Raw genomic sequence first — 20074 nt, 5'->3', positions numbered from 1 at the left:
ACGAGCGAGGGTGATGATATTGTCTTTTTTTACTAAAATGATTTTGATCATAAATGACACTGTTGTTTTCAGGTAACCCATCTTTGTTGGGGCTGGCAGACGTTGGCTCTTGCATTCTAGGTGGGACCTGTGAGCTCTGCTGCAGAGATGAAGGGCTGCCTCAGTGGGGCATAACCTCCTCCCCCACATACACACACAGAGCGTGTAGCATACAGTATCACATATTAGATGACAGTCGGGGTATTGCCGCCTTTGAAAAGAGAGCAACTAGAATGATATAGTGCCTATTTAGACATAGTTATTATTTAAATAAGCAGGAGTTGCTAGTTACAGAGTAACTTTTCAGAACAAAAGGGCTTTGTCCTCCTGTCCTTTAGAAAAGTTTGCCATTTGCAAACCCTGTTCTGCTGGGGCCCGTTTTTATTGAGGGCTTATTTGTTACAATGGTAGGCCATCTGGCACTTCAAAACTTCTGAGACTTTCAGGGACAAAAATAAAATGATTGTGTGCAGTGTCATTAGCTCTCAGATATAATGATGCCACCATTTTTGGGGTAAGTGTCTACCTGAAAAGATGAATACACTTTTCTTAGGAATTTTCTAGTGGACTTCATTTTGTGTAAAAAAGAGTAAAAAATGCTATGGCAAAAAATCAATTTAAGTAGAAAAGATTTAAATAGATCTCATCTATCAATATTCGCCTCTACGTCTGTGTCTGAGTGGTATCCATTGTTGCTGTTTTATAGACGTTTCCAGAATTGGCATAGATTATTCCTATACAAAACTTCACCATTCTTCCTGCCTTTGGGGATATTCATATGGCCTATTTCTATATATGTATTACATATATGTATTTATTTATTTGCTAGCACCATCTACTTTTCTGTAGCTACTCCGCATCTTACTATGTGAATCTGTCACGATTTCTTATTTAGATTAAACATGATTTCATGTTTAGGTTGCTTTTAGTTTTTGGGGTGTCAAATCGGCCTTATTGAGCATTCTCAAGCACATGCTTTTGAACTCCTGTGGATAGAAGTTCTGTGTCAAAGGTTGTAAATATTTAAAATTATCCTCTGTCCCCAGACTGGGAAGATTCTAGTAATCATCAGGAAATGGAAAGGTTTAGCCTAGTTCTATGAGGAGTAGAAATTCTTCATTCTCTAATCAGCCCATGATTTTCTTATATGCTGCCTCATTCAGGTCTAGGTTCACTGCCTCTGTTCAGTGAACACAAGGGGGAAGAAACAAAGACCCAATGTGCTCAATGCCCAGAGCACCTACTGAAGGAAGTGTGGTAAGGACATAGCATCATGTCAGTCAGAGGGTGGGTAGGGAAGGGAGAGAGAAATCAAAAACAAAAATGATGATCTCTGTCTTTTGGGGAGTCACATTTATGGTTCGTATGGGAAAATCTGTGGACCAGATATGGTTAGGAAGTTCAAGTCAGTTTGGGCGCACTTTTCCGAGTTCTGAGTATGTTATTAAGCAGGAAGCTGGCAGGAACATGGCTGACAGTTGAAGCTCAGCCGGAAGAGTCCTGAAGACACCTCAGCTTCATATTAGAAGCAGAAGTTGAGCGCATGTCCTGGGGGTTAGTTTGACCTTTGCATGCGTCCACAGCGTCTTCCATTCCCTAAGTTCTCATTCACAGTACAGGGGCAATGTCCTTCTGTGGCAAGCCCCTGGATTTTGTCTGTGAGAGAAAATTCTCCATGTAATTCTGACTTTTTCCTCACTACTAGTTAAGTTTTTACTTTTAAATTTGACTTTTATTTCCTAAACCTGAACAGTCCTGCCACGTTGGCAAAGCTTTATTAAACCATATAGAAAGCCTTCTAGTATCTTCTGCCTGAAGCTCCCTGGGGCATGGCTGCATCTCTTCCTGCAATGTCAGTAGACATCTGGGATGCTGACCCTCCACCACCTGAGATCCTTCACTCTTGCCTGATGCTGCCTCATTTTCAGGAGGATGTAGTCTGGGGACATTAACTTATCTTGGCATTATTTTGAGTCACCTAATAAAGTGCTCTCTGAATCCTTAAACGTTTGGAGGGTTGTGGAAAACTGACCCCTGCACCTGGCAGGCAAATCCAGAAATGGATCGTCTGGTTAGCTTACCCCTGAGCCCCTTCCGCACCCACCCACTCCCCCGAGGAAGATAAAGGCTCTTTGTGCCTTTTAGCATCCCAGTTAAAGTCTTCTGGCTGTTTTCCGTGGAAATGTAGAGAGGATTGAATTTATTTCTGTTATGAATTTTATTTTTTTATTTCCCAACCACCACCCATATCATTATCAATATAGATACAGCCCTTATTAAAGATGAACATTATAAATTTGGGCCTTGTATACAGTCATATTGCCCAGGCTTCCTGGGATGAAAGGAGACTTCACCCCTTTCAAGAGGGGGCTCAGGCCTCCATCTCTTGGTTGAACTTTCTGCCCTTTGGAGCTGTATATTACCTTAAATAGCTTGCAGCTGACAGGCTGCACTGCTGGCCCATGCGAACTGAAACACCGTAATGGATGGGATAGCCTCTCCTAATGGAGCCACAGTGGTGAGAGACAATGAGTAGAAAACTCCCGTCATGATGAGGGGCTTGGAGCTATGTTATTTTATTTTAGAGTTCCTACCTCCAACTTAGCACGGTTATGAAGAGGAGAAATGAGGTTATTTGCTTCCTAAGAAAGAAGTAGTCTTTCCTAGAGTCTGAATGGGCTTACAGCAGGCAAAGTCTGCTGGCCCATGCCTGAAGCTGTTCATTTTGGTAACAAGCGAAACAGCCACCATGTACCAATTTATCTATGGTCACCTATTGACCTCCATATGCTTTGCTTTACAGGCTCCTAAAATGTCTTTCTTTTCTTTGTGTTCTTTGTGTTGGCCACTATCATGTGACATCTGTTAGGTTTTATGCAGAAAATACACTTTATCGTTACAGTTTTACAAATGCAAACTTGGTCTTTAGAGCACATGAATGCTTGAAGAGCCATTTTTTGTTCCTGGAAAAGCCTCTCTTTAAGGTTAACACTAGATAATCTCTTGTTGTTTCATAAAATTACGAATAAGTTATCTTTTAGCAAATTCTATGCAACACAGTTTTAAAATGTGGAATGTTTCTTAGCCTAGCCTTTGGAAGGAAGTCCATGCCAAAGCCATGCAGATTTCTTCATCTTGACACTGGAATGTGGTTTTAATTAAGTAATTTGGATTTGGATTTTATTGGTTGGATTTTCCTGTATTTCTTCATGGCTCTGAAGCCTTTCTTTACTTTCTCATGCAACTGTGTGCTTATGTTTGAAACATGACTCATTTAGTAAAGACCCCTGGGTTCTTCAGGTTGGTCTGTGACAGGGACCGGGAGTGTTGAGTGTATTCCCACTCTTGAGGATTAGTGAGTAGCTTATTTGCACACTAGTTTAAACTGAGAAAATGTCAACTGCTTCAAATGCCACCCTCCAATTTGTTGTCTCTCTGGTGACTTTTTAATTTCACTGGAGGCGTCTATAAGATTTATAAGATTTACAGAAAATAATGTGTCAAAGAAAAGCTTGGTATAAAAAAAGGGATATATATCACCAAGATGGTATTTCATGAACTGAATTTAACCTGAGAAAATATCATTACCAGTATGTAGGATTTTACAAATCTTACTTTTAGTGTTTGATTATCAAACTATGAAATTATAGGCTGGAGAGGACTGGATGGTCGAGCACTTACCTCACATAAGGAAGAGCCTGGATTTGGTTGTCTAGTTCAAAAATAACAAATAAACATAACACTTTAGGTTTAGTGTGATTGATTGTGTAATTAAAAGAAATAATTCAGAGATTGGAACTAGGCAGATTGCCTGGCCATCAAGAGTTCTTTCTGCCCTTCCAGGGGGCTGGAGTTCAATTCTTAGCATCCAGCCCAGGTGGTTCACAACTTTTTGAATTCTAGCCCTAGAAGCCCCAAGGTTTTCTTCTAACCATTGTGGGTACCCTCACTCTCATTCTCATGTACATACTCACATGTACACACACATATATATATATTATATATATATATATACATATAATTAAAAATAAAATAAAGATAATCAAAACAGGAATTTGAAGATGCCGTGTAAGTGATTCCCCCCTTCTTTTGAGTGCTCCATGTTGAACAAAGCGATCTCCACCTTCGTTTACTTTGCCATCACAACTAGGTTTCCCCACATCTTTGGTAGTTTTTGACCACAGTGAAGAGATTTCTGTCTCCTACCCTCTCTTCTTTACTGGCAGAGGATGGCATCTCTGAGAATGGGCATTGTCCAGAAGCAGCAGCTTTGGGATGTTCTACCAGAGCCCTGGCGAGATGGCACTCTTTATCCTCAGCCTGTGTAGAACACATGCGCTTATTGCACTCATTGAAGTTTCTTCTTTGGGGGAGATAGTCCGTAAAAAGGATGCTGTTAATATATCATGACGTTTATTCTTGCAGAGGAATACAAGCTATCTGGACCACTTCTTATAGCATTGTGCTACTTGGTTTGCTTCTGCTGTCCAATGGTCTGTCGCTCCATAGAGTCTCTGCAGTTGTCTTTTCTGATATGTCCATGGGGAGCGGCATGTTTGCACATGTAGCTCCCAGCCCTGCAGCACTCTGGGTGGTAGCTGGACGTTTGCCCAGCTGGGGAGAGATTGCTCTTTTCCTCCAGCTCCTTTATTTATTTATTTTTCGGTGGGGCGATGACAATGTTGGTGGTTTCTTTTGTCTTGAATTTATGTAAAAAGTTTGTTTGCTGCTGTTCAAAGGTCTCAGCATGTGGCCTGAGCCCAGGCAGACCTGCTTCCAAGGCTCAACCAGTTCCTGAGAGAAGGAGTCTCCTAGGCTTCTGAATGCTGGGGCCTCCCTTTTGTCCCTTCTGTTTTGAGCCACATTACAGATTGGTTTTTTGTTTGTTTGTTTTGTTTTTTTAACTTGAGATTTTCTGAATCCGGAGGAGAGCAAGTGGAGAGTTTCTTACATCAGGGAGTATCTATTTATCCATCAGAATCCAGTGCATTGCAAAGCACATGAGACCATTTGCCACAGGGGATGAGTAGATTTTTATGAATAAATAAAGAAAATATCTTAAAAGCTTGTTATGTTTTGTATAAGTGGACATATGTAAAACACATGCTATTGAAATACTGGTGTGAAAATAAGGTGGAAAGCAAGACGGCTTGTAAATCAGAAACCTGTCACAGTGAGGGATCCATGCTCCTTGCTAATTTGAAGGGAAGCTCTTTCCCCATGGGTTTAAACGGGTGCTAACCACTCTGATCTCTCGGGAAATTGAAGTCGTCATTTGGGAAAGGAAACTCTGATTTTAGCTGTTCAACCCTCCTGTGCTGGTGACTTGATGTCAAAAGTAAACTTAGTTATCTTCACATCATCCCGTTTGTGATGTGTCACCATTAAAATACTGGTTTTATGATAAAAATCCTCTACACAGCTAGAGAAAGATGTTTCCTATGCTTATTCCTGCCACCCTTAGCTTTTATTGCAATGCTAAATAGCTATGTGCAGCCAGAACAGCAAAACTGTAGGGTGATTGTGACCAGTGCAAAGAAGGTGTGCTTTGATCTGTTGGTTTCCCTCTAAAATCGCCACACCTGAAGCGTCATGCTTCTCTGAGTACCACCAAGGTAGGAAGGAAGTTCTTTCAGTGTCGCTGGTTGTTAAAACCAGAATATTTTCTCCCGTTCTGTGTCAGTATCAAATTCTCCCCTTGAAAACCGTCTGAGTGACTTCTTAATAAGATCAAAGAACTTTTAAAAGTCTTTTCCTCGTCATTTTGCCTTTACAGCCCCTTTTATTTTCTTTGCACAAATAATGGAATTAATCGAGCCTGTTTTCTTTTGTGGCTTGTATTGTGTGGCACACCCACTCCCTTTTCTTTTCATGGGTGGGCTCCCAAGGGGAATATGGATCCTGGGGTCTATTCAGAACTAGGACAATGTAAAGGATACTGTACTAAAGTTTGGGGCAGGGAGGCCTCCCGGAAGTGGGAGTAAGCTTCAGTGAAGCTGGGTGAGGGGGGTGGTGGAAAGGGAGGATGCCTATTAAAATAATAAACAAGGGCTGAAGAGAGAGTGATTGCCACAGCTCTGGCAGAGCGGGTCTGGGAGTCCCTGGAGCTGCTCCAGGCTCCTCTCGGCAGCTGCACACCCTGCCCTGCGGAGGGCATCATGGGATTTGTCTCGAGACCTTTCCTCCGGACCCAAGCAAAGCAACTTTTAAAACTTTAGCTCTGCGACACTGACAGCACATCCCGTAGGCTGAGCTGAAGTGGGGAAGTGGAGAGAAATTAGCTTGGTGATCACCATAGCAACTCCGCTGGCGGCTGTTCTCTGGGAGAGTGGGAACCGGTGGTCTCCTGTCTCGGGTTCTTCGGGGTTTCTTCAGCTAAGAGCACACTCCTGCTTACTGGAACTCTACATAAGTCGTGCTGTTTGAAGCTGGCTCTTTACCCAGATTTTTTTTTTCTTTTTTCTTTTTTTTTGAAACCAGTCTGAATGGAGGAAGTTGGTAATGCTTGGCTTTTCTTCCCTCCCTTCTCTCTTGCAAGTTTCCAGGCTGTAGCTTTTTTCCCTCCTTCCTTTCTACTATGTGTAATTGAGACCAAACTCTAAGTCTGGGCTCAGGAGGGAACAGTGGTGGCCTGCAGGTCATTAGTGAGGTGAGGAGAAAGAGACCCTGGGTGTCTCAGGGCAGAGAGGAGACCATGCCAGCCTTCTGGAACACAGCTACAAGAAAACACAGAAGCAGGTCTCTGCCTTCCGAGCTCCGAAGTCCGTGAAAAAAAGCGGACCCAAGGTGGGGTGGCTAAAATGTCCCAGCGCAAGCAGCTGATGCTCATGGGCCACCGCTCAAGGGCAAGGATTGTAAAGGATTTTACAAAGGATTTGAAAGTATAGCTAGAAAAGACACAGGTTTTAGAAGTTGGACGCTGTTGTCTGAAGGAAGTTTGCCAGGAGGATGTAGGCTTCAAGGGCTCCCGGACGATGATTGGTCTGAACTTCGGCTTACGGGAATTGTTGACAAAATTTGAAAAGGTATGCAGAAAGCAAACTTCATTGATGCACTTTTTCCTTCCCTTGTTTCTGCTCTCCTCTTTCTTCTTCCTCCTTCTTTTCTTCTTCTTCTCCTCGTCCCCCCTCCTCCTTCTCCTGGATTGATTGTTTAGTGTTAACTTCTAAAGCATTTTTTTTTTTAAATTTAATAGCTTCTGTGAGATTAGGTTTTTAAGAACACAGTTCTTTCCCTTGGCCAGGGTGAATTCTGAGGCTTGTCAGCCTTAACATTCCACATCAGAAGGGATGGCTTATAGTCAAGTCAGCTGATAACTTAATTGCAATTTGTTTGGGGGAGAAAACAAAACAATAGCCAAAGCCAGCAACAAACACTGGGTTTGGGTGCCAAAGCCTGACTTCATTAGGCCTGTGTCCTGTTTTCCATGCCCCTAGGGTCTGTTTATCTCTTAGGCTGCTGCTGCTGCTGAGCCTGGCTCTTATAGCCCTGTCTGAGGACCAGTTCTGAGCCCCAGAAGCCGGCCCGTGATAATGATGGCAGATCGGCTGTCAGGCTTTTTTCTCAGGCTGTCCGTTTTTAAAGTGGATGGGCTTCAAGGCTTGGGTCAGAAGTTTTTCATTTGGCATCCTCCTCCCCCCCCCCCCCCGCCAGGCTTTTTGGCACACCCCAGGGTGGAGCTTACCCTGCAAAAAAGCTACCTCCTGGCTTTTAGAATTAAACAATGCAGAAACCTTCCCATGCCAGTTAGCGGCTTCCTGAGTGCCAGGCTTGCTCCAGTCTCTATTCCTTAAAGAAGTGAGGAGAGAAAGGGAAGAAAAAAGCTGAGCAGTTTATCTCTACCCGCACAGATGAACTGTTTGTCAACTGTTAAATATGTGCTCTGGGTCTCCCCCCCCGCCCCCCCGTTCAGTGATAGTACAGATATAAACAAGACTATATTGAATCATTCAAAGCATTAATAAGCTTTGTCTTAGGAATTACAACAGCCAGAAAAAGAAAGACACAAAAGTGATACCACTTAAGTTGGTGCTGGATATTTTCCTGGACAATTACAGCCACCCTGGCCTCCCAACATTGGAGGGAAGAACATCAGAAGGATGGACAGAGAAAAGAAGTTAGCCCTTCTTGGAGGGTGCTCCCTGACTCTCCTTGCACCCCAACTCTAGTAGTGGGTCTTTCGATTGTAACACGGGGTCAACTTTGACCTACTGTTTTCATAGTTGTTAAACATCTGAGTTCTGGAGAGCAAGGGCTGGTTCGCAGTGGGCTTGCTGGAAAGGAAAGAATCTCATTCTTATGGCAGCTGGAAACAGCAGGTGACAAGTTTTATGACCATAAAGAGGTCTGTTAGCTCGTTTTCTGTAGATTTGTCTCTTTCATCCTAAAAAGGTGTAGGGCATATGTGACATGAATAATCCATGCTTGTCACCACTCCCCCTCCCCCCCGCAGTAATTATGCCATAGTAGCTGAACTTTTGAGTTGTAATTGCTGCTGTTAGTCTTTAAGCTTAGATCAGATAGCTGAGGTGAGCAACCTACTTTCTTAAGCCTCTGGGCCACTTAATGGGTAGAGTGAGACATTCTGGTGTCGGTAGCCTTTCTCAACCCCAAAACTTTAGTATCTGAATGTATCTTAATCCTATTTTCACTTTAGTAGTTGGCCCGACAGTAAAAGGAGGTGTGTGCCTGTTAAAGGCTTGATTTGAAGTTTTTCTCCAGAGATAGTTTTTCAAAGAAACAGTCTGCTTCTGTCGAGTATGACATTTGTATCTGCTTGCTTTTGTGATGGACCCAAGTATAAGACCCAGTGAAAGTCACACCTTTGTGTGTTTCACCAGTGGGAAGTCATCATCCACGAATGTGCATTTTTCCAGCTCACGCCTTTTAAAAAATCCTTTGTATGTTTTCACAAAGCTGTTTCATATACTGAGCTTATGTTCCATTAAGTCATTGCCAGGAAAATTGAATTCTGGAAAGGTTTCACCGCTTCACACCTCTCAAATTCAGCTTCCTCCCTTTCTCCAACTCAGAAAGCAGTGCTGCATTTCTATGGAAAAGTCTGAACTATTGCAATTGGAAAGGCCCCGGTGCTGATGCTGTCATGTGCAGTGGTGGACTCAACTCCCTTTATCCTATGTGTTGCATTGGTGGCTTCTCTTTATTCCACAGAATACAGAAGCTCACCTACTGTGTGCATTGGGGGACTCTCTCTGTTCCATGGAATACAGAAGCTCACCTGCTGTGTGCATTGGGGACTCTCTTGATTCCGTGGAATTCAAAAGCTAACCTGCCATGTGCGTTGGGGACTCTCTTTATTCCGTGGAATACAGAAGCTCACCTACCGTGTGCATTGGGGGCTCTCTTTACTTTCAGTCCCCTTAGTTCTCTCTTCATCAGTATTAGCGATCTGCTTCTAGATGGAACACTTGCCTTAGTGACGCCCTTTCTAACTGTTCAATCAGGTGGTAGGCCTCACAACCAAATGCCTATTTTGCTCTGCGTTTTGAAGCTATTTTTTACTTCAAGGAAACTAAGAACCAATATTGGGATAATGGACACAGATCTTGATATGTTCAGCAACTGAGGTCAGTGCTGGCTAAAAATGAGAGATAAACTTGTGAGATAATTAAGATTCCTGAATGGGATTAAAGCAAATCTTCTATCTGCCTTTTAAGGAAGCAGGCTGTGGAGATGAACAGAAAGTCACATTATTTCCAGAGAAGTCCAGTGGTTTTGTTGTTTTCATCCATAATTGAATCAGGAAAATGATGGACTATCTGCTCCCAAGATATGTTCCAGGATTGTGATTTTCTGCAGGCTGGGCAGATGGTACCTGGGACTCCTGTGTCCTAGAACCACAATGTTATGGTCCTTGGTGATCCATAAGGCAGGAAGTATAAATTACACATAGAGATGCTCACCAAAGATCAAGGAACTATATGGACTATTTGGATATGCAAAATCTGGTAAGAGGAGGAACCTCTTACCAGAGGAGAGGGACCTTACAAGGTGAATCTGCCAACAAGCATGTTTGCATATATCCTTAAACCACACACAGCAATCCCAGAGTTATAGGCACGCACCAGTGTTTTCCTTGTACATACCTCATAAAGGGCGCATCATGGCTTTAGTGACATGCTGTCCTACTGAAACCACTTGCATTGTATGCTGTTTTTGTTTCTGTCCCTCCATCATACAGAGGACTGAGTAATGGGCAGTTTAAGTTCAGTAATGTTTTAAATGGCTGTCACTTTTATTAATTTTTGTAGCCCTGCAATTAGATGATTAATGATAATGGTTATTCTAAGGATTTTGATTTTGTTTTTAATTGACGGATGATAATCATACATCTTGATGGGGCAGCGCGTGACATGTTGCTACATTTATATATTATGTCATGATTAACTTAGGTTCTTTAAGCCATCCATCATCTGAAACATTTATCATTTGTTGCTGTTTGGGTATTCAAAATCTTCTATCACAGTTTTGAAGCATATGATACAATATGCTTGGTTATAGTTTCCTTCAAGGGTCCCTTACCTTGTGTCTGCATAGTAGCTTTCTTTTGGTGAGATTTTAAAGGAAGGTGCTCTTCATAGTGACAATACAGTCACAAACATGTAATGCATCTTTATGCCTTTTACCTCCTTAAGCATGATGATAATATTTTAAGAGCTGTAAGAGAACCTCAGTTCACAGGCGGAAGTCCATCATGTTGGAGAAGGCATGGCAGTCAGAGTGTTTCTGCTCGTGGGAGCTAGCGAAGATGGTTTGCTCATAGATGAGTCAGTTACAGTGCTCAAGCTTATCACCTAGCAACGTGCAACCTCCAGACAGACCCTACCTCCTAAAGTCTCCACAGCATTTCAGAACTGCTCCAGTCGGTTTGAAATACATAAGTCTATTGGGGGAGCATTTTTAAGCTTGGTTCACAAGCAAGCCAGGAGGAACAAGGCAGTAAGCAGTGTTTCCCAGGGGTTTCTGCTTTAGCTCCCACCTCCAGGTTCTGGCTCTGACTTGTCTCAGTTACAGATTGTGACCTGGGAGTTGTAAACTGAAAGAAATCCTTTCCTCCCCAGGTTGGTTTTAGTGGGTGTCTTGACAATGTAATACAAAGGCAAACTAGAACAAAGGTTTTTCTACCCCATTATCTTATGTGCATTTACATCACAAACAATTGGGGAAGAACATTATTGACGTGGACTTCTTAATTTGAAAAAGTTACTGTCAGTACTGTTAGCCTGACTGTCAAAATGAGATTCCAGTGCTGACCAAAATATGATGCAATAGCTTGATTGAATGTTGTAGACCTAATCATTGGAAGAAAATGTAGTATGAGGCATAATTAATAGAGTAATTGAAACCAATAAGTAATTGAATAACTTATTACAACTTGCGACCTGTGAAAACATATTTCTGACTTGATTTATTTTTATTTGAAAAAAATGTCGGGATATTTTTTTTTTCAAGTTGTGAATCTCATCTTTAAAACCAGAGGCTCCAGTGATAATCCTCCAGTATTTCTTCCACTCCATCTTCACTGTCTCTCAGATCCAGGGTGATTTTTAAAAGGGCAGGCTAGGGAAGTAATTGCTAATCTTACTTCTCCACCTTCAGAACAGGGATCCACTAGCCATGTAGGGGTAAAGAAATAAACCACGCAAAAATAAAGTTGTATCAACTGGTCTCAAAGAGGATGCATCTAGTCTAGCAGTGGTTTAGCTGCTGAGGCCGGCTGGTGGTATCATGTGCTGTCAGAATGTTTACACATTTCTGCTGGGCTAATCTAAAGGAACATTTTTACCTCCACCATCAAGCTGCTATTGTTCATAAGACATAGAAAACAAAATGTATCTGGGCATGGTGGCCTGTGTTTGTAAACTTAGTGTTTGGAAGGTTAGGTAGGAGGCTCAGCCTAGGATGCATAGTGACACCCTGCCTCAAAAGCAAAAACAGAAACAACAACACAAACAAATTTGTGTGTGTGTGTGTGTGTGTGTGTAGGATACATAGTGATACCCTGTCTCAAAAGCAAAACAGAAGCAACAGCACAAATAAATTTCCCTGTGTATATGTGTGTGTTTGTGTGTGTGTGTGCGCGCTATCCATCATAATATCTTTGTTTATATCTCTATTAAAGAAATATCTAGTTAAGGGCAAAATTGCTATTAAGATATCAAAATCAAAGTAAGTACAAAACAGAAGAAATATATACCTTTCTTCATGCCATTTATTGGACCTAGGTAGTGGGTGTTCTTCACAGAAGCCCTGCTCCCTAATCAGAAGACCTTGCCTAGCCTTTGAAGCCTTGTTCTGGAGAGCTGTGATGGAGTTTGCATCTTAAGCAATTGATGGCAGTTCCGTCAAATGAAACGTAGTCATCCTCTTTTCTGAGCTCTTCCTCCTTTCCAGCCCTCCACATTATGCATAGCCCTTTACATGAGTCCTTAAGACATTGCCCTGCCCCGCTTGGAGATATTAGTTCAACTACTTGACGATTGCTCTGGGCCCAGTGTGCACATGACTGACTCATGCTAAGAGCCTGAAAGAGAATTGCTTTGTGCTTCTAGATGGATTACAGTCCCTTGCTAATTATCAGTAACCATTTAGTGCTCTTTAACCTTCTGAAGCGCTTGCAGGGTGAAAGAGGTAAGCGTAAGTAGGGCCCATCTTCCCAGATGGGCGGCCAGTGAAAAGCTTCCTTTATGGAACTCTGATGTATTTTAGCATTTTATGCTGCCTGAGGGTTGTGCTCTCACAGTGGTCCATGCTGGCAACTTGATTTAGACATGTCACACCACTGCACAGCTATCTACCAAGGAGCATGATTCATTAAGCTCATTTAATTCTGAATTTCCACCGAGAGCTTAGACAGGTCTCTACTGCACAAGCTTCTCAATGATTTCATGTTTCCCACAACCAAGACTGTTAAGTGAGGAAATTGAACTAACTGTTTACTTCTTTGACATCCAGTCCGTTACCTACTTTCTTCTGGAATTACTGTGACTAATTTGCCAATCTGTCAAAATGGGTTTAGACGGAAGAAATGTATGATTATTTGTTTATGACATTGGTCTTCATATCATTTATTTTGTTTTATGTTAGGCTTACTCTGTGTAACAGAGGCTGTGAAAGATACAGGAGAAACATAATATTTTTTTTTAAAAAAAGCATTCTGGGCATTTTGGCAGAATATGCCATCAAATAGTCAATAAAACAAAATCATGGATGCTGATTTCTTTTGTTTTGCTCACATTCTGGTTGTTGATTTTTCTTTCCGTTGATGTTCGTCATGAATGGGAGGGTTCTCTGCACACTGAGAGCTTTATTCCAGCATGAACATCGCTGTAGTGCGCTCCTGCAGAGATTTCAGGGCCGTGTCTTTATTGATTGAACCCATTCTCTGCTACTTTGCTGTTTTATACTATTTACCATCTTTGCTGAATCGGAAAACATCACCTGCCATGATTGTGCGCCATTTGTGTCACACTCGCAGTACCCAAACCTCTCAAGTTAGGGAGTGCCCTGGTGAACCATACTCAAGTGTTCCTATATCCTGTTGTCTTTCTGTCTTTCTGTATCTCTTGAATATGAAGGGAGGCAGTAGTTGGGAGCCAGGTATTTGTCAGGATGTTGTGGCTGGAGGCTGTGTTGAGAGTCTAGGTGTGGTCCACTGATGCTTAGGAACCTGTACAGCGGATGTGGGGCCAAGTTCCCATGGCAATGGAAAGCAAAGAGAGGCCTTGCTGATGGTGCCAGGGAGTCTCTTGAGAAATATGGTGATGATAGAGGTCTACAGCATTGCAAAACCAGTCTTCTGAGTTTTATATACAGATCTCTCTATGATATGTAGGTGATGCTCAGTGCAGATTTTATGATTCCAGTAGTGAGAAGGGGGGAAAAAAAAGAAAGACGGAGTCTCAGGAAGGTTTACCCAGACTGGTCTCAGATTTGCTAGATAGCTGATCCTGAATATTCTATGAACATTTATTTGCCTTTTCCCATGCTCATTGAGAATTGGAGAGTCTCAGGAAAATGAACGCCCTCTCAATTTGAGCTGTTGTAACAAAGTGCCCTGAAGCAGTTCGACCGTGAACAGTAATCTTTCTCCTATTCTGAAGATAGGGAAGTTCAGATCAAACAACTACAGATTTTGAGTCTGGTGAGAGCCCGCTTTCTGACTCAGGGATGAGGCCTTCACAATATGCCCTCTCAGAGTAGGAAAGGCAAGGCATTTGGGGGGAGGGGGCTCTATTTCATAAGGGCATTTTTCCTGTCAGAAAAATGCTACCCCGTGACCGGACCATCTATCCAAGGCTTCATCTCTTCATACTTTCACGTTTAGGAGTAAAGTTTCAATCTATCAGTGTGGATGGGAAGCAGAAAACCCCAGAGCACTGTCATAGGCTCATAAAGGAAGACCAGCTGGGAAGAGCAGGGAACTGTGGCGCTGAACAGTGCACGCATCTTTTCTCAATGGCGATTCATTCCTATTGCTCTCATACAATGCTTAATCTACACGATGAGTTATGGAGAGGAGGACCACCCCTGTCGGGCCACCTCTGGTGTCTGTTTTTTGTTGGTAATTTCATAAACATTTGTTCATTCTCAGTGACTATTGCTTATTATTATATTCTTAGTCCTTTACTAAAAGTGTTGTTTAGGGTATGTAGAAACTGTTCAGAATTCAGAAACATACACACAGAAGAAAACCTAGATTTTTCTACAACTTCCTTAGGTAAAGAGTATATTATTTTATTGTTTTTCCAGTCTTTTAATGTATTTGTATTTTCTTATATGCAAGTATATATGATAACTGGAAAATCATCTTTAACATTTAAGTAGACATAGCATATAGCTTTGTATCTTGGTTTTCAAACTCAATTGCTTGTTACCACTAATGTATTATGGTTTTCATTTTAAAGCAAACAATTTTTTAATGTGTTTATGCATTAATATTCTTAAGATAGGTACTTTGATAATAGTTTCCAGCTTTAGATGTAAATTGTCATGGTCCTTACTGTCTATAAGAAATTTTGTTAATTTTCACTTTATTTGTGTTGCCATCAAGTAAACTACCTTCCTATTTAATAGAATAAAAATTATTTTCCCTTTATTATTTCTTAATGACAATAAGTATACACATTAATATTTTTCAGAAGTTTTAGAAAATATTGTATCTTATTGAAAGGGCAGGCCCAGGAAAAGCAACTTTGTGAAAATGTGTAAAACATCCAAGATTAGATGGTATCTTGCTTTGGCGATGTGTAAAGTATAGAAAAATAATCACATGAATTTTAAGCAAAATTAAGTGATTTATAATAATAGTTATAAAACCTCAAAAACTGCCCACTCATCCTAAAATACTGACATCAAGTAGGCCGATACATGAAATGTAGATTATTATAAATTCCACTTTTAGGATGTGGGGAATCAATGTATTGAAGATTTAAAGGCTGTTATTTTCCGTGCCGGAACTGTGGGAACACTTGGTTTTGTTATGTATTACAGATGGTGAAATGAAGTATTTCGATTGAAAACAACTCTTCTACAAATACAAAAGTAACTTTGCAGAAATCCCATGGCATGCCTCAGTGACCTTTAGCGTTTGAATCGTCTCTTTGCTTTTCTCTTTAGGACATCCAGGCCGAAATTGATGCCCACAATGACATATTTAAAAGCATCGATGGAAACAGGCAGAAGATGGTGAAAGCGCTGGGGAATTCGGAGGAGGCCACAATGCTTCAGCACCGACTGGATGACATGAACCAGAGATGGAACGACTTGAAAGCAAAATCTGCTAGCATCAGGTCAGAATTCTCAATATCGAAACAAGATAAAAATACTTGTTTGTTTGTTTATATGTGTCTGTGTGTCTGTATTTGTCTGTATGTGTATCAGAAAAAGGACAGTCTATCACCAATGCAACTCTATCAGAATTTGTGTAAGATTGAAATCCGAAGTCCATTTTCTTGCAAGTTGGGACTGGAGATGTATTAAGCAGTAGAGCACTTACCTTGAGTAGGGTTTTATGTTCAATAAATAAGTAAATAGAAGTTTTTACCTCATTTATTCTCCTTGCACTCTGCTGTTTGTACCAAGATATTCACAGATATTCATGTTGTAAATTTTACAACAGTTAAGATGTCACTGACACCTGCTAATTGCCAAGTGTTTACTTAATACTGTATCAAGATTGTTAGAACTGTTGTTATCTATCTGTCTCTGCCTGTCATCTATCTTCTATCTATCTATCTATCTATCTATCTATCTATCTATCTATCTATCTATCTATCATCTATCTATCTATTTGTCTGTCTATCTACCTATCTACATACCTACCTATCATCTACCTCTTTATCTATCTATTTGAAACAGGGTTTCACTATGTAGCACTGGATGACCTAAAATTCACTTAATAGACCAGACTGGTGTTGAACTCATAAAAATCTGCTTGCCCTTGTCTCTCAAGTGCTGGGATTAAAGGCATACACTTTTTAAAAATAAGGTGTCCTATAGCCCAGGCTAATCTTGAGTTTGTTTTGTAACCAAGGTTGGTTTTTAAAACTTTCTAAAAAAAAAAAAACCCCAAACCGAAAACCTTTATTTTTATTATGTGCATGTAGATGACCTTTGTAAGTATATGTGCACCATGTGTGTAGTAGAGCATGGGGGCAGAAGAGAGCACTGTGGTCCCTAGAACTAGAATTACAGGCAACTGTGAGCTGCCATGTAGATACTGGGAACCAACTTGGGTTCTCTGCAAGAGCAGCTGATGTTCCTACCTTGTGAACTCTCTCCATGGGCCCTGGCCTTTACCTCTTCTTCATCCTCCATTCACAGAGTACTAAGAACACAGACAAATGCCATCATGCCCATTTAGAACAATTACTTTATTTAGTAGCCATGTACTGTGTACATTAGTCAGTCTTACACAACCATATTGCTTAATTTATGCTGTAGGGATCTTATGGATTCTCAGGTGTCCCTGTTGTTAAGTGACACATGAGTGTTCTTCAGAAAGAATCCTGGTAAAGTGGATGGTCAGAATTTTTATACAAGAAAAGAGAAATTTATTAACTATAACGATTGAACTAATAAAATAAAAGCCAGAGTTTGAATGCAGATTTTTTTTTTCTATTGGTTTTTCGTACAGTATTTCTCTGTGTCAAAACCCTCTGTCCTGGAACTCGCTTTGTAGACCATGCTGGCCTCGAACTCACAGAGGTCTACCTGTCTCTGCCTTTTGAGTTCTGGGATTGAATGTGTGCCTCCCCACTGCACAGTGAACATAGATATTTTTTTTTATTCTTTTTTAATTAAAATTTCCACCTGCTCCCCGTTTCCCATTTCCCTCCCCCTCCTCCCAAATATTGCCCGCTCCCCCCACTTCCCTCCCCCTATCCCCACTCCTCTTCTCCTCCCCCCACTCCATTCCCCCTCCCTCTCAATACTGAAGAGCAGTCCAAATTCCCTGCCCTGCAGGAAGACCAAGGTCCTTCTATCTACGTCCAGAAAGGTGAGCGTCCAAACAGGCTAAGCTCCCACAAAGCCAGTTCATGTATTAGGATCGAAACCTAGTGCCATTGCCCTTGGCTTCTCATCAGTCTTCATTGGCCGTCATGCTCAGAGAGTCCGGAATCAACCCATGCTTATTCAGTCCCAGACCAGCTGGCCTTGGTGGGCTCCCAATAAATCAGTTCCACTGTCACAGTGGGTGGGTGCACCCCTCGTGGTCCTGATTTTTTGCTCATGTTCTCCCTCCTTCTGCTCCTCATTTGGACCTTAAGAGCTCAGACCGTTGCTCCAAATTGAGACTCTGTCTCTACCTCGATCCATCGCCAGATGAAGGTTCTAAGGTGATATGCAAGATATTCATCAGTATAGGATAGGGTCATTTCAGGTTCCCTCTCCTTAGTTGCCCAAGGTACCAGCTGGGGACATATTCCTGGACACCTGCGAACCCCTCAAGAGTCAAGTCTCTTGCCAACCCTAAGATGGCTCCCTTAGATAGGATATATACTTCGCTGCTCCCGTATCCATCCTTCCTATATCCCAACCATCCCAATCCCCGAGCTCCTCCCATCCTCCCCTTCTCATATTTCTCATCCCATTTCCCCTTTGCCCCATGCCACCTCACCCGCAAGTTCCCAGTTTTTGCCCTGCAATCTTGTCTACTTCCCCCTCTCCATGCGGATGACTATATGATTTTCTTTGGGTTCACTTTCTTATTTAACTTCTATAGGATCACACATTATATGCTTAATGTCTTTTATTTATGGCTAGAAACCGATTATGAGTGAGTACATCCCATGTTCCTCTTTTTGGGTCTGGGATACCTCACTCAGGATAGTGTTTTCTATTTCCATCCATTTGCACGCAAAATTCAAGAAGTCATTGTTTTTTACTGCTGAGTAGTACTCTAATATGTATATATTCCACACTTTCTTCATCCATTCCTCCATTGAAGGGCATCTAGGTTGTTTCCAGGTTTTGGCTATTACAAACAATGCTGCTATGAACATAGTTGAACAGATACTTTTGTCATTTGATGTGGCATCTCTTGGGTATATTCCTAATAGTGGTATTACTGGATCTTGGGGTAGGTTGATCCCAAATTTCCTGAGAAATCGCCACACTGATTTCCAAAGTGGTTGCACAAGTTTGCATTCCCACCAGCAATGAATGAGTGTGCCTTTTTCTCCACAACCTCTCCAGCAAAGGCTATCATTGGTGTTTTTGATTTTAGCCATTCTGACAGGTGTAAGATGGTATCTCAAAGTTGTTTTAATTTGCATTTCCCTTATCGCTAAGGAGGTTGAGCATGACCTTAGGTGTCTTTTGGCCATTTGAATTTCTTCTGTTGAGAATTCTCTGTTCAGATCAGTGCCCCATTTTTTTATTGGGTTCATTAGCATTTTAAAGTTTAGTTTCTTGAGTTCTTTATATATTTTGGTGATCAGACCTTTGTCTGTAGCAGGGTTGGTGAAGATCTTCTCCCAGTCAGTGGGTTGCCTTTTTGTCTTAGTGACAGTGTCCTTTGCTTTACAGAAGCTACTCAGTTTCAGGAGGTCCCATTTATTCAATGTTGTCCTTAATGTCTGTGCTGCTGGGGATAAACGTAGGAAGTGATCTCCTGTACCCATATGTTGTAGAGTACTTCCAACTTTTTCTTCTATCAGGTTCAGTGTGTTCAGACTAATATTGAGGTCTTTAATCCATTTGGACTTGAGTTTTGTGCATGGTGATAGATATGGATCTATTTTCATTCTTCTACACGTTGACAACCAGTTCTGCCAGCACCATTTGTTGAAGATGCTCTCTTTTTTCCATTGAATACTTTTAGCTCCTTTATCAAAAATTAGGTGTTCATAAGTTTGTGGGTTAAAATCAGGGTCTTCTACTCGGTTCCATTGATCGACTTCTCTGTTTTTATGCCAATACCAAGCTGTTTTCAATACTGAGGCTCTGTAATAGAGTTTGAGGTCAGGGATGGTAATGCCTCCAGACGATCCTTTATTATATAAGATTGTTTTGGCTATCCTGGATTTTTTGTTTCTCCATATAAAGTTGATTATTGTCCTCTCAAGATCTGTGAAGAATTTTGATGGGATTTTAATGGGGATTGCATTGAATCTATAAATTGCCCTTGGTAGAATTGCCATTTTTACTATGTTGATCCTCCCTATCCAAGAGCAAGGGAGATCCTTCCATTTTCTGGTATCCTCCTCAATTTCTTTCTTCATTGACTTAAAGTTCTTGTCAAATAGATCCTTTACTTCCTTGGTTAGGGTTACCCCAAGATATTTTATGCTATTTGTGGCTATCGTGAAGGGTGATGCTTCTCTGATTTCCATCTCTGCTTCCTTATCCTTTGTGTATAGGAGGGCAACTGATTTTTTGGAATTGATCTTGTATCCTGCAACGCTACTAAAGGTGTTTATCAGTTGAAGGAGTTCTTTGCTGGAGTTTTTGGGGTCGCTTATGTACACTATCATATCGTCTGCAAATAATGAAAGTTTAACTTCTTCCT

At 41.4% G+C, this 20074-nt stretch overlaps 1 protein-coding gene across 5 annotated transcripts in view; it reads left to right on the top strand.

Annotated features, from left to right (window-relative positions):
- The window catches only part of Utrn (utrophin), a 528929-nt gene that overhangs the window by 343287 nt on the left and 165568 nt on the right, over positions 1 to 20074 (top strand). For 4 of the 5 annotated variants that reach the window (XM_057761785.1, XM_057761787.1, XM_057761786.1 and 1 more), the window contains one exon: positions 15679 to 15851. In XM_057761785.1, the coding sequence (XP_057617768.1) occupies positions 15679 to 15851 (173 nt within the window). Of the gene's footprint in view, positions 1 to 6900; positions 7065 to 15678; positions 15852 to 20074 lie in introns of those variants that run through there. The other variant, XM_057761789.1, reaches the window with a different exon arrangement.

Source organism: Chionomys nivalis, chromosome 2, assembly GCF_950005125.1.
Source record: "Chionomys nivalis chromosome 2, mChiNiv1.1, whole genome shotgun sequence".
Taxonomy (NCBI): Eukaryota; Metazoa; Chordata; class Mammalia; order Rodentia; family Cricetidae; genus Chionomys; species Chionomys nivalis.
This window is presented reverse-complemented; position numbering and strand designations above follow the sequence as displayed.